The 16,121-nt window shown below is 40.9% G+C and overlaps 1 protein-coding gene across 7 annotated transcripts in view; it reads left to right on the top strand.

The window, feature by feature from the left end:
• LOC124589717 (inward rectifier potassium channel 4-like) overlaps positions 1–16,121 on the top strand; it is a 705,609-nt gene that overhangs the window by 257,394 nt on the left and 432,094 nt on the right. For all 7 annotated transcript variants that reach the window (XM_047131589.1, XM_047131587.1, XM_047131584.1 and 4 more), the window contains exon 3: positions 14,904–15,083. In XM_047131589.1, coding sequence (XP_046987545.1) covers positions 14,904–15,083 — 180 coding nt within the window. The remainder of the gene's footprint in view (positions 1–14,903; positions 15,084–16,121) is intronic.

Genomic DNA, 16,121 nt, shown 5'->3' on the forward strand with positions numbered 1-16,121 from the left:
ACTGACTGATGTGAGTGCATTTCAAGCACGACATACGCTTTCTCGGGTCCTGTCGCCATTTTGTTTCACTGCGCTCTCGAGCGCCCTGGCGGCAGAAACCCGAAGTGCGGCTTCAGCCGAACAAAACTTTATGAGTTTTTCTACGTATCTGTAGTGTGTCGTGACCATATGTCAATGAATAGAGCTACAGTGAATTTATGAAATCGCTTCAATCATTTGTAATAGCCCTGTATTTCTATCTCACGCGACCACGCGCGAACTGCTCCACTCCAAGACTTTCCCGCCACAGTGCGTCCGTCGCGGCCGTCGCGTCCAGCACCTCCGTGTCCCGTGCCGTATTGCCCCGAACCACCTCGTGTCCTCTCCGGAAACGATGCTCCTCCCCAAACTCCTTACGTCTCTCTTAGTAACGAGCGGTGTGATTGGCTGGAGCGCACCCTCCATGTCTCCAAGCCAACGTACACTCACAAACATATTGAAACACATACGAAATACTGGATTCACATTTAAATAACTTGAAATTAAATAAATATTCCTACGGCTGGACCATAAATATGCTCTAATATAATTATTAAATACACAAACAAATTAAATAAACATATATCAAAGGAATAGCAAGCAAAAGTAGGCCAGTATCCTAATGTCTCTGTGCTTTTTAAAACAGTAAATATTTAACCAATTTCTACATGAATAGTATATATCGGATATAAACAATGATATAGATGAATAAATATATTTATAAGCATGCTGCTACCGTTTTTTCGTGTAAATGTGGAGTACTTATGGCCTGACACGATCTATCGTAATCGGCTACTTTGACCTCCAATAAGTCACGTACTATTCAAGCAACATGCCTGTAATTTATACCAATACCCGAAAGCGCTTAACTTCGGTGATCCGACGGGAACCGCTGTTACCACTCCACCAAGGCCGTTAGCCGCAAATGCGACCATGCATACGTTGTTGTTGTGGTCTTCAGTCCTGAGACTGGTTTGATGCAGCTCTCCATGCTACTCTATCCTGTGCAAGCTTCTTCATCTCCCAGTACCTACTGCAACTACATCCTTCTGAATCTGATTAGTGTATTCATCTCTTGGTCTCCCTCTACGATTTTTACCATCCACGCTGCCCTCCAATACTAAATTGCTGATCCCTTGATGCCTCAGAACATGTCCTACCAACCGATCCCTTCTTCTGGTCAAGTTGTGCCACAAACTACTCTTCTCCCCAATCCTATTCAATACTTCCTCATTAGTTATGTGATCTACCCATCTAATCTTCAGCATTCTTCTGTAGCACCACATTTCGAAAGCTTCTATTCTCTTCTTGTCCAAACTATTTATCGTCCATGTTTCACTTCCATACATGGCTACACTCCATACAAATACTTTCAGAAATGACTTCCTGACACTTAAATCTATACTCGATGTTAACAAATTTCTCTTGTTCAGAAACGCTTTCCTTGCCATTGCCAGTCTACATTTTATATCCTCTCTACTTCGACCATCATCAGTTATTTTGCTCCCCAAATAGCAAAACTCCTTTACTACTTTAAGTGTCTCATTTCCTAATCTAATTCCCTCAGCATCACCCGACTTAATTCGACTACATTCCATTATCCTCGTTTTGCTTTTGTTGATGTTCATCTTATATCCTCCTTTCAAGACACTGTCCATTCCATTCAACTGCTCTTCCAAGTCCTTTGCTGTCTCTGACAGAATTACAATGTCATCGGCGAACCTCAAAGTTTTTATTTCTTCTCCATGGATTTTAATACCTACTCCGAATTTTTCTTTTGTTTCCTTTACTGCTTGCTCAATATACAGATTGAATAACATCGGGGAGAGGCTACAACCCTGTCTTACTCCCTTCCCAACCACTGCTTCCCTTTCATGTCCCTCGACTCTTGTAACTGCCATCTGGTTTCTGTACAAATTGTAAATAGCCTTTCGCTCCCTGTATTTTACCCCTGCCACCTTCAGAATTTGAAAGAGTATTCCAGTCAAAATTTTCAAAAGCTTTCTCTAAGTCTACAAATGCTAGAAACGTAGGTTTGCCTTTCCTTAATCTTTCTTCTAAGATAAGTCGTAAGGTCAGTATTGCCTCACGTGTTCCAGTGTTTCTACGGAATCCAAAATGATCTTCCCCGAGGTCGGCTTCTACTAGTTTTTCCATTCGTCTGTAAATAATTCGTGTTAGTATTTTGCAGCTGTGTCTTATTAAACTGATTGTTCGGTAATTTTCACATCTGTCAACACCGGCTTTCTTTGGGATTGGAATAATTATATTCTTCTTGAAGTCTGAGGGTATTTCGCCTGTTTCATACATCTTGCTCACCAGATGGTAGAGTTTTGTCAGGACTCGCTGTCCCAAGGCTGTCAGTAGTTCCAATGGAATGTTGTCTACTCCGGGGGCCCTGTTTCGACTCAGGTCTTTCAGTGCTCTGTCAAACTCTTCACGCAGTATCGTATCTCCCATTTCATCTTCATCTACATCCTCTTCCATTTCCATAATATTGTCCTCAAGTACATCGCCATTGTATAGACCCTCTATATACTCCATCCACCTTTCTGCTTTCCCTTCTTTGCTTAGAACTGGGTCGCCATCTGAGCTCTTGATGTTTACACAACTGGTTCTCTTATCTCCAAAGGTCTCTTTAATTTTCCTGTAGGCAGTATCTATCTTACCCATAGTGAGATATGCCTCTACATCCTTACATTTGTCCTCTAGCCATCCCTGCTTAGCCATTTTGCACTTCCTGTCGATCTCATTTTTGAGACGTTTGTATTCCTTTTTGCCTGCTTCATTTACTGCATTTTTATATTTTCTCCTCTCATCAATTAAATTCAATATTTCTTCTGTCACCCAAGGGTTTCTACTAGCCCTCGTCTTTTTACCTACTTGATCCTCTGCTGCCTTCACTACCTCATCCCTCAAAGCTACCCATTCAACTTCTACTGTATTTCTTCCCCCCATTCCTGTCAATTGTTCCCTTATGCTGTCCCTGAAACTCTGTACAACCTCTGGCTCTTTCAGTTTATCCAGGTCCCATCTCCTTAAATTCCCACCTTTTTACAGTTTCTTCAGTTTTAATCTACAGGTCATAACCAATAGATTGTGGTCAGAGTCCACATCTGCCCCTGGAAATGTCTTACAATTTAAAACCTGGTTCATAAATCTCTGTCTTACCATTATATAATCTATCTGATACCTTTTAGTATACATATAATAAAATAAATAGATGGCGCCATTAAAACGATTGGCAAAGTGTGTCCGGGGACTTTAGAGATGCGGTATGGCCCAGCTACATAGTTGGTACTCGATCTTTAAGTGAATTACTTTTTTTCTTGTGGAGTACCACAGCCGTAATTTATTGGACGGCATTGTAAATGTTGCTCCTCAACTGTTGCTTACAAGCACTTACTTTACTGAATTTGCACAGTTGGCCAATTTCGAGCTTACAGGCCACTGTTTTAAAAAAAGAACGAAGATGCAGAAAATTTATGTTTGGCTTATTGACATCCAAAAAATATTTTTGCAAAGGAAAGTCATGAACTCCTACTTACAGTTACCAACATATCGTGTATTAAACGGTTATTTAACTGCAGACATACCTTCTCCGAGAGAGCGCACATAACGTGCAATCGTGAAATTAAAAAACGGTATATTTACTGACAGCGGTAATAGTCATCCTCAAAATTACTGTCGCCTTGTAAGTCATCGTATGCGCTCGCTTTCGTTATTGAAAACTGTCCACGCGGGAAACGGACACAGCAAAGATACAGTCTGTTTACATCAGTGTGTTCATAGATCTACAAATGTGTCAAATATGTCCACGAATATCTCTATGTAACAATAGGCATATTAGAGATTGGAAATGGTAACAAGTGTAGTGCAAGCAGTGTGCCAAAGCAGCAAACGTATCTGTAGAATAAGGTGCAACTGAAGAAAAGAGAGAGGAATGTTTTATTGTATTTGGACTTAAGATAACTTTGCCAGACAATTCGTAAGGATAAGTTAGCAGAAACAAGGGACTATACATGCAAGTATAAATACATATATGTGACAAGTAAGCTTTACGAAAGACTTACAAGTGATATTTTACATCTGAAGATAGCTTGTATTCAAAGTCTTGTTACTGTAATGGATTCAGTGAACATACTGTTTTTTAATTTGACGCTTGCACCTTATATGCTCCCTCTCTTCTGCTAAATCCGCTGTTAAATAATCGGATAACATACGATTACTGGCACCAGTAACTTTTAGGCTGACCTCTGCAAAAAAAATTTTGTATCTCAGTAAGCATAAAGCCTAAACTTGCTGCATCTCTTTTCAGTTTTTTTCTATAGAAAGTACTTGAAAATAGTTTTTAAGCCCGAAACTGACCAAGTGTGCGAGTTCCAATAAAGTAAATACCTGTAAGCAACAACCGAGATTGAAACTTTTTAATGTATTTAACTAAATATTTGAGATTAGGAACCAGCGGCCGCAAATGAACATCTCAGGCGACACAATGCTCCTTAATTAAGCACTGCATTGGAGCCTCGACCTTATGAACAGCTTATGTTTCTGCATCGAGGCTGGCGGTGCTATCTAAATAGATAAACGTCGGTGAGTCTTTCATATGGGGTTGCATGAACTCGTCGGTCCACACTCATTGGTAAGATCATAGCTGCCTGTCATTCAATATGGTGTGTACCGGAACACCACCGACAAAATTTCGGAGGTTGTTCAAGAACAGGTGACAGAAGGGATAGATAAGATTCCACTGGAATTCCTAAAATCATGGGGGGAAGTGGCAAGAAAACGATTGTTCACGTTGTTGTGTAGAACGTACGACACTGGCGATACACTATCTCAGTTTCGGAGAAACGTCAACCACACAATTCCCAAGGCTGCAACAGCGACAAGTGCGAGAATTATCGCACGGTCAATTTTAATAACTCAAGCATCCAAGTTGCTGACAAGGCTAATATATAAAAGAAAAGTAAGAATCTGTTACTCCTGGATCAGGTTGGCTTTGGGAAAGGTAAAGTACCATAAAAGGCAGTTCTGACGTTGCGGCTGACAATGGAAGCAAGACTGAAGAAATGGTCAGCTATAGGGGCAGATGGGTAATATACAGTGTGTACAAGACCCAGGAGAGCATTATAAGAGTGGAAGACCAAAAAGAAGTACACATATTGTAACCTCCCCACAAAATTGTAAAAGTATTCTTATTCAAATGCTAATGGACATAGAGCTAAGTGTAACCTCCCAGCAATGCAATTTAATGACAATGACAATAAATGAAAAATAGCAATCTGAGCCAAGTGTAGGCTGCCCACAAAAATGTAAGTCAATTCAATGATAATGAAATCTCAGTGACAATAAAAACGCAAATAGACCGAAATGTCGATCTTAGGCCCTGTGCAATTTTGAATTTAAGTAAAACTTTTCTTTAAGGAAATGCATGGGAAACTTTCTTTCAATTCAAATGATTGTTTTCTTAAAAAATTGGTTTGAAAACAAAATTATTATTGGGGCGATTCTTGAACAAATTAATTACTTAAGATGCATTACATTATCAGATGAGCGCAATGCTGCTTCATTACCTTATTTAAAAAATATACCTCGTCCTGAATCTTGACCAGAGGGCCATGTCGACGCCCGCCGGCTCCTCACACAACTCCGACTGTCTCTCGCGCGCTACTACATGCTCTCGCGACTCGCTGCGTACAACTGCCGACTCCCTACATGCAACTGAACTCTCGTGCGGTCAAGCGCAGACTAGCAACGATAAATAACTCTCTGGTCAGAGATTCTGTCATGCCTCGCCATCGCTGCTACAGAACATACTTGTTTCAATATCAAGAAGGGTGTAAGACAGGAATATAGCTTTTCGCTCCTACTGTTCATCTTTGAAGAAGCAATGAGGGAAATAAATGTTCAAATGTGTGTGAAATCTTATGGGACTTAGCTGCTAAGGTCATCAGTCCCTAAGCTTATACATTACTTAACTTAAATTATCCTAAGGACAAACACACACACCCATGCCCGAGGGAGGACTCGAACCTCCGCCGGGATCAGCCGTAGGGGAAAAAAAAAAGAAAAAAAATATTCAAAGTTGAATTAAAATTCAAGGTGAAAGGATATCAATGATAAGAATTGCTGATGACATTGCCATCCTCAGTGAATGTGAAGATAAATTACAAGATCTGCTGAATGGAATGAACCGTGTAATGAGTATAGAATATGGATTGAGAGTAAATCGAAGAAAGTCGAAAGTAATGAGAAGTAGCAGAAATGCGAATAGCTAGAAACTTAACACCAGGATTGGTGATCACGAAACAGATGTAGTTAAGGAATTTTACTATCTAGGCCGCAAAATGACCCATGACGGGCGGAGCAAGGAGGACATCAAAAGCAGACTAGCGCTTGAAAGAAAGGGTTTTCTTGGCCAGGAAAAATCCACTAATATCAAACATAGGTCTTAATTTAAGGAAGAAACTTCTGAGAACGTATATTTGGAGCACAACATTATGTGGCAGTGAGACACAGCCTTTGGGAAACCCGGAAGGAAAGTGAATAGAATCATTTGAGATGCAGTGCTACAGACGAATGTTGAAAATCAAGTGGATTGATAAGGTAAGGTATGAGAAGGTTGTCCGCAGGATCGACGAAGAAAGGAATATGCGGAAAACAGTGAGATAAACAAGGTACAGATGATAGAACATCGGATAAGAAATCAGGGAATAACTTCGATGGTAGACGGTAAAATCTGTAGAGAAAGGCCAATATTGGTGTATTCCAGCAAATAATTGAGGTCGTAGGTTGCAAGTGCTACCTTGAGATGAAAAGGTGGCCATAGGAGAAGACTTCGTGGCGCGCTGCAACAAACCAATAGGAAGACCGGTGACTCAAAAAGAAAGGTAACCCAGTCACTCGTCGCTGGTTTTCCTAACCGATGCACCTGCATCCCTCGGCTAAACTAACGATTTGTGAAGATGTGTAGCAAAAACCCTCGTATCATCAAGTGTCTGGATGTCTATAGCAGAATGCAAGAAATGTGTAGTTTAGATGCAGGAGTACTTTCGGCGGGAGAGAGTTTCTACTTTGTGACTGCAACCTCACACTTGACCACTTCTCGATGGCAGTTAATGTCACGTCTCGTTCGTCTCGCACCCTCACCTTTTGTTTAGCGCCTTCCGGTCTTAGGTGGGGTGTCGAAACATGTGTAATAATGAATCCTTCATTTCACCTGGAAATTCATTGACACAACATCAATTAGTCAGAGGAAACCACAGAAATCCCATAGAGAGCAGTATTAAACCGGACGGAGCAGTGAGTTTATTTAGCTTCGGACTTTAATAAGCAGAGGGGATATCTGTTTTTTAGATTATTTGTAGTTTACGTCTTTCTTCGGTTCTCTCATCTAATTAGGTCTGTTCCTGCATCTCAAGAGCCTGGAGAAAATCGAAAACTGATTCTTTGATTTTGTTCGCTCAAAGAAAGAACTCATCATACTTTATTCTTTGTAAAAATGAATACACTCTGCGATAAACTTTGTTTTCATGGCGTAGAAATTTAGATACTGCTGCTTAAGATTGTGGTTGGCAGTACTAATTCTAACTGCGCCAATTGCATAAAAGTCATTTGCTGCATGGACAAAGAAAAAAACATTTGACAGAACAGCTACAGATTAGCAGCTTCTATCCTTAGACAAAATTCTGTGAAACAATCTTTAGAAAATTCAGTCAACAAGAAATTCGGATGGATTTTACATACAAATAAACTATCCAAATGAAATCAGAATGTGTTTTGTGAAGTATTAACATTACACTTGTATGATGCCTATTGTTTTAGCTTTGATGCAACTTTTTAAGTTCATGTGCATTCTCAGCACACTAAATTATTTATGTATTACTTTTCATAACGCTGTAATATGACAACGTTTCTTCCGTTGTCCTTCTGTTGACGAATAACGTACCTAATGTAAGTGAAACATCCAGAAGACACAGTCAGACGTCAATGTCGCTTCACACCATCTGTGGGTATGTGAATGATTAGAGTTACTATTCTCTCCAATACGTATAATGTCTAAGAGAGTGCGTAACTGTTGTTTACGTTTCGTGTTGTTAACAGCACTGGTAAGGTACGTAATGGGCGTGAACAGTGTCATATGCTGAGTGATCAATGTGAAAGACGCTGAGATACCTAGTACTCGTGTGAGAAATTCTTATCAACAAGTCGTACTGAGGCGTTCAGACAGTCGTTTTTCCCTCGCGCGATCCGCGAGTGGAACAGAGGGGGTGGGGGGAGAAATATGACTTTGGCGCGAATTGTGCCCTCCGCCACACACCGCTTGGTGGCTAGCGGAGTATATATGTAGATGTAAATGATAGATTTTGAAATGGGCCTCATTGTGGACCTCCATTTGGTTGGCTGGTCGGCTCGCACAATATCAGCATTTCTGGAGCATTAAGGTGTAACAGTGACTCCATGTTGGACCATGTGGGGATGTGATGACCAGCATACTCGTCGTGAAGGTTCCGGTCGACTACGTTTGACTACCACAAGGGACGATAACCACCAAGCACATCGTAACACCTTCACAGCTGCGTCTGCCACACAAGAACGGCTAAGGGCTCCCTGAAATATACTGTGTAATCCCGCAGCATTGGTCGGAGACTGGGGAATTAACGTCTCGTGCGTAGACTGCACCTGGAGTCTTGCCATGACCAGGAGGCAGGGACTGCTGATGAATGATGTCGAATTGTGTTCAGCGCTGAATCTTGCTTTTGCACAAACTCGGATGACCATCATCAGCGAGTATGCTGGCGACTTAGACAGAGGTCTCGTTCTTCCAAGGTTTTGGAGATGCCTAGTCTGAAGAGCCATCAGCTACCAATTCACGTCAAGGTACATCACGGACAGCCTGCTTCCTCATGTACTGCATCTAACACGACAGTTTATTGGTGCAGTTTTTCAGCAGGGAAATTCTCGTTCACACGTGGCACATGCCTATGAACTGTCTGCGTGAGGCTGGCGAACTCCTGTGGCCACCAAGACCACCGCTATGTCCCTGATAGAAATTATATAGGATCTGCTGGATGTCGACTCCTTCCCAGAGCCAGTATCCAGCATATAAAGTACCTGTTGCAACAGTTGTGGGCTAGCTTGTGTCAGGAGAGGATAAAGAGGCTTTGTGACACCCTTACCAACCGAATCAGTGCATGCTCTAGGCCAGAGGGGGTACAACCTCATAGCGACAAGTAGGCTCATTCTGCCAAGTTCTTTGTAAGTTGGACTCGCCTTTGTAATCAAAAAATGGTTCAAATGGCTCTGAGCACTATGGGACTTAACATCTGAGGTCATCAGTCCCCTAGAACTTAGAACTACTTAAACCTAACTAATCTAAGGACATCACACACATCCATGCCCGAGGCAGGATTTGAACCTGTGACCGTAGCAGTCACGCAGTTCTGGATTGAAGCGTTTAGAACCGCTCGGTCGGCTCTTTGTAATCACTTACCGTCTCAACCCGTAAAGTTTCGTTGCGATTCCTACTGTCTTTCAGGGTGCTTCACATTTTTGTCAATATGTGCCTGTGATATTGACACAGACACACGCGCAATGACAAGAATATAAAATAAAACTGCCACGGGAATTCTGAAAGAAACGCCGGTCTAAACACTACGCAATGGCTATTAACGTTCTGTCGAATAGTTTATTACGCATAATGGTGCCTTTTCCGTGAGTTTACCAACTAGTACAGACTGAACCACGCGTAATCCAAAAAGCCGAAACACTGACGGTACAACAATATGCAGGAACCAGAACCGGACACGCATAGATGTAAAGAAGCCTGTTTATCTTGATTAAGTCTTGACACGAAGATCATACAGTAACTGTCCCACACCCTTCGGCAATCGACTACGTTTTAGGGGGACCACACCCTCGTTCAAGCCGAAAAAAACCGGTTTTCATCATATTTCGATAGATTAAGGTTTTATTTAAGTACTCTGAAAAGGATTTTGCTGAAAAAAAATTTTTCGAGCATTTAAAGACCATTTTCCTACCACGTGTGTTTATGTTCCACGCCCACTTTTCCGTCACCCACTTTTCTCCATCTATTTTAGATCTTTATATGCCCTACATTCACGTTAGGGATTTTTTTTTACTCCCGAGTGTGTTGGCTATCCTTGCAATGTAAAGGTCGGTATTCTTTTGTTTCTGCTGTTTGTAAGCAACACGCTTTCAAACACGCGGTTAGTTTTGTTCAAGTGTGATTGCGAGTAGTTGCCATACTTACGTTTGCAGTGCTTGTTTACGCGTGTTTTGTTGTGTTTATTGAATATGACGAAACGTAAAGGCAATTTCAACAAACAACAATTTAGAAGAAACAAGTTTAGAAAGCTTTCTGTACAAGAGGCTATGTCGCCTGGCAACGATGTTTCCAATTGTAATTCTTCAACAAGTGCATCATAAAAGAAGCTCTCACAATTTCAAGAGAGTTATAACGAATTTACTGTAAGTGATAAGGGGTGCAGTAACATTCTTATAAATCTGAGAATATTATCAGATGTAATTTCTAAATTTGTACAATGTAGACAGTGTGGTGAGTCACAGAGTGTGAAAATTTGTGAGAGTGCCAGTGGGAGAAAAGATCTAGCAATTGCTTTGAATTTAATTTGCACTAAATGCTCAGCTGTGATTTCATTTATGAGTTCTTCAAAATCAGATGCAAAAAGCCATTATGAAATCAAAACTAGATTAGTTTTTTGCCTTACGATCCATTGGCTGCAGGGAGGACATTTTGTTCAGTGAATAACTTACATCAACCACCAAATAAATTTGAAAAACTGACTGCAATATTAGAGAAAGCTGTATGTGAGGTAAGTGAGGAAAGCATGAAACTGGCTGCTAGGGAAGCAGTGGAAGAAAATGATGGATGTTCGGATATTGCAGTTGCACTTGATGGAAGTTGGCAGAAAAGAGGACATACTTCTCTGAATGGAGTAGTGACTGTCACGAGTGAAGACACCAGTGAATTGTTAGATGTGGAGATAACGTATAAATAGTGCAAATGTTGTAAAGTCAATGAACATAAAGAACACAACTGTGTGGGTACTTTTAGAGGAACAAGTGGTGGTATGGAAGTTCATAGAGTACAACAAATATTTCATTGCTCCGTAGAAACAAGATGCGTACGGTACACCAAATATTTGGGCGATGGTGACGGTAAGGCGTACAACAATGTGGTGAACTTTAAGCCATATGGAAATGCCATTATTAGAAAAATAGGCTGTGTAGGCCATGTTCAAAAACGTTTGGGAACAAGGCTGAGAAAACTAACTGTTGATATCAGAGGAAAAAAATTAGAAGATAGAAAATTGTTGACCGGACAGGGTCGGTTAACTAGAACTGAAATAGAAAACTTGCAGGTATACTATGGGCACTCAATTAGGAGAAATAAAGAAAATCTGTAGGCAATGAAGAGAGATGTTTGGGCCATATTCTTCCATAAGTCCTCTACTGATGATAAGCCGTGTCATGGATTGTGTCCATCAGGAGAAAATTCGTGGTGCAAATACAATAGAGCTCAGGAGCATCATGTAACATACAGTAAAAATATTAAGGTCCTGCATCAAATAATTTTTTCAGAAATGGGTCAAATACTTGCCTAAATTAACATGGGTTACATAGGCAGGGCGTGGCCCCCTTAAGTGTGCTTAATTATCAGAAAAGGTATCAATTCAGAATAAAATGAACCAAAATGATGTAGGAAAGCGTAAAACTAATCGTTAGAATGACATGTGGCAGTATTGCTCTAGTAACAATCGGGAGCAAACATGTGTAGTTATAAAAACTAATTTTGATTAATCGTTCAAAGTTGTTACTAACCACGGAACTTCAGTTTAGTAAAAATTAAATTTTTGACTGAAATACATTCGCCAGTCCTAAAGTGGAATATAGTTTTTATTCTGGTTGAGTTAGATTGAATATGAACTTACGTTATAGTTAATGATAACGTGCGTAAGCGACAATAGTTATGGGAGTTCACTTGAATTTGCAGGTTATCATAAAATTTAATTTGTTGAATACCATTATATTGCACACTTTAGAATTACTTGGAATCAAAACTGACTGAAATTTGTCTTACGCATAAGATAATATTTATGTAGAGTAACCTCAGGATAAAATTGATTGTCACTGAGTGTAACCAACTACTTCTTCCAGATGATCAAAATTCAATACCAAAAACAAAGTAATTAAATATAAATGAAATGGCAATTATCAGCAACATATTAAGACAATGCTGAAATACGATAGCCAAGCGATCAATACATGAAATTACTACACACATAAAATTGCACAATATACATCTGAATAAGAGAGTAAAATGAGCTATCGTTTGCCAGAATCGATAATTTCAGTACTCAATGAATTTTCAAATGTAGTTTCAGTACAAGGTTTACATAATAATGTTATTTATGACTTTATTTAATAAGTAAGAATGGCTCTTTCAATGTAAGAGAAAATATTTGGCTTTACTTTCTGGCACGTTTGACATTTTCATATTTAAGTATTTCTCTTTATCACAATACGTTATTCGGTTGTTAGAAAGATAGGATATGGAGTACGGCCTCTTCTTATGTTAATGATGGCCTGGGTAAATAAATAGGATTGGGATTAATTTTTCTGTCCCAATGTGTTGTCCAAACAAATCTCTACGATACTGAGAAGTCTCTTCCATTACTGGTTGTCTGAAATGTTACAGTCTTACCTGAGGTGACGCTGCTTGTGCGACGTATTAGTTCGGCTTCAACAATTTCATTGACTGTGGCGCACCTTCCAGTTGCAGTTAATTTATAAACGTGTTTCAGCCCCACAATACTCTTCCTTCAGTAACTCTGCTGAAACCCCTTGATTAAGTAACATTGCGCTCTGTTGTACAATACACTCTAATTCGCGCACTCTTTCTCGCAGCTGCACTGCTAACTTCCGACACTCTCTTGTTCTCTTCCTACGCCACAGATCCTGTGTACCATCTAGATCATACAAGTATCTTTGATTATATACTATGCAACATCCTTGACATTGCCAGCGTGTTTACTTCGCAAAATTTATAAAATCGTTTGAAACTGTTGTGAAATTAGTAACACGGTATTAAAATAAATCCTCACCGTAAACAAAGGAAACATAGACATGGTTGACAACGTATTAGCATCTATACTGTACACACAGAAACGTATCTGTTCGTTTGTTCAAAATTATGTATCTTCGAAAGTTGTTGACCGATTGCTTTGAAATTTTGACATAACGTTCAACTAGATTGCTTTGAAATTTTGATATAACGTTCCACTGGTACGCTCCCGTGCTTTTATTCACGTATTTTTTAAATATGTGTAATACACAAATTTATATAAATTTAATACTAGGGAAACGTTATAAAATATATAGTAACGAACCGTTGCTAACAAACAGGAAAGTTGTATTTATGACTTATTTGTTTATATTTAGGACACTACTACAGAATCTGAATTTGAGATAACCATAAAGAACGCTGAAGGTGGGAGAGAGAGGAGTAACGGGAAATGGACTGAGTGGCGGGGCGAAATGGACATAAAAAAGGGGAAGCAGGAGATAAACAGAGAGAAGGGCAGGGGGAAATGGAGAGAGAGAGGAGGAAGGAGAAGATGGACGGAGAAAGGGAAGAGGGGCGATGGACTGAGAGAGTGGGAGGGAGAGGGAGCAGGAGGAGGTTGAGAGAAAGGTGGGAGGGGAAGAGGGACAGATAGAGGGGCAGGAGGTGACGGACAGAGAGAGAGGAAAGGAGGAGGAAACGGACGAAGAAATGGGGAGGACGAGATGGACAGAGACAGGAGAGAGAAGGATATTAGGGCGTATACCTAATTCCCATAAAAATTTGAAACGCGTGCTTTCTCTTTGCTTTGTTTTCCATTTAAGCAGACTGGCCAAAAGCAAAGCGTGGCTGTTTACAGCTAGTTGAAAATATAAAACAGATACTGTTTGATAGTGCGCCGTACTGTTTTGTAATTTTGCACGGCCATTCGCACATCTAACCAGCGTTCCGATTTTGTTGGACTTTTCTGCAATCTATATGTGACTTGAGCAAGTGAGTGGTGGGTCTGGACTCGTTTCGGATATTTTTCTAATGATCTCTTTGTTGCTCGGACTACGTTGGCACGAACTAACAAATATTTTCCCGATACATTTAATGAAATGATAATTAAATGGACAACCTAGCTGCAAACAGGCGTTGATATACTTTATTGGGGACATGTTAAAAATACTACCGTCATGTATAACGATACATTTAATGTTCAAAAAATGTTCAAATGTGTGTGAAATCGTATGGGACATAACTGCTAAGGCCATCAGTTCCTAAGCTTACACACTACTTAATCTAAATTATCCTAAGGACAAACACACTCACCCATGCCCAAGGGAGGACTCGAACCTCCGCCGGGACCACCCACACAGTCCATGACTGCAGCGCCTACATTTAATGTTGTCCACCCCGTACGAGTACGAATATATCCACTGACATCACTCACAAGGGATGCATTTGCCCAGCAGACATTTCGCTCATCTTCCACACGTCTGTAGATCATACTTAAATGTAACGAATTCTGATCTTGTACAGTGAACTTCTCAAGCGTTTTCAGAAAATCGAGCTGTAATATAATCCACTGCTTAGTAACTTTCTCAACTCACTGTACAATAGCACGGACGACGAGGAAAATAGCCGATCCTTTGGGTGTATGCTCCCCTTGCAGAGGCCGTTCGGTGGACTGTTAGGAGGTATTCGTGAACTAACAAGTGTCTTTTGTCAGTACCAGACATACAAGTGCCTAGCTCCTCAGGTGATTCAGCTTGTCGTGCCTTGCTCGCAGGTGGGCATCGTGTTCGCCAAGCTGTCGCGGCCCAAGAAGCGGACGCAGACGCTGCTGTTCAGCCGGCACGCCGTCATCTGCCAGCGGGACGGCTTCCACTGCCTCATGTTCCGCGTCGGCGACATGCGCAAGTCGCACATTGTCGAGGCGCACGTGCGCGCCCAGATCATCCGCAGGAAGGTCAGTCCCACCGACGCACACCTGCTCTGCTCTCGCCCACAGTGTGCGTGTGTGTGCGTGTGTTTTATGCATTGATCTCAGCATCATGGTACTGTGTACTCTAAGTTCCGCATCTACATACTTCGTCTGGAAGCCACAGTAAAGTGCGTGACTACAGCCGTCGGCACACGGACCGTGCATCCGAACGTTGAGCGTTGAGCTTGCAGAGAATCTGACGTCATAGCGTGTAATAGCACGTTCGGGAGTCTTTCCGAACGTGCAGAGCTGTATCTAGCATGTCAGATATTATGAGCGTGCGTCTAAGCGTTGACCAATCAGACGGCACAACGGCACCTACGTCACATGCACGCCATCGAGGCCTACGAGAAAGACAGGCCGCGGCGCGTACGTCACGAAGGTAGTCCTGAACTCGCTCGCTCGCTCACCTCAGCAGACAAAATGCGTTTCTGAACCTGTTAACTCGCAGCTGGGCGTGTAAGTACTAACGAGAATTGCATCTTCCACTGGAATCTGCTATTATGAAATCTTACTGATTGACAGTACTACAGCAAAATTTAATTTAAGATCAATAATCGATATAAATGGTATAACGGCTTGTTTATAGCATTTAGTCTCTTCTGCTTAACAGTACTCATTAAATGCTGGAGTGGTGCCTTATGCAACTTGTGATGTAACAAAATAAAAGTGATGTTGTTATTCAATTGAAAAGTTGGAGTTTGAGATTTCGCTTACTGTTTCATCAATCACAATTGGCGTAAGAATCATGGATTGACCATTGTCATAAAATATTGCATTATGAAATGTGAATGCAGCTTCTCGTGGCTTGAAGCAGTCACAACTAACGTGCTATTGATTAAGAAATTGCGTTTTCGTCTTTCTAATTACTTCATGATCGTAGATACGATCATACCCGGTCGTGAAGCTATTTTTACGAGAAAAGAATTTCCTAAGGGACCAGAAAGTTCTTAAGGGCGCAAAAACAACTGTAACATCACACAAAAGGGAAATTCAGTATTAAAACTGATGCAAGAAGACGAT

This window comes from Schistocerca americana, chromosome 2 (assembly GCF_021461395.2).
Source record: "Schistocerca americana isolate TAMUIC-IGC-003095 chromosome 2, iqSchAmer2.1, whole genome shotgun sequence".
Classification (NCBI taxonomy): domain Eukaryota; kingdom Metazoa; phylum Arthropoda; class Insecta; order Orthoptera; family Acrididae; genus Schistocerca; species Schistocerca americana.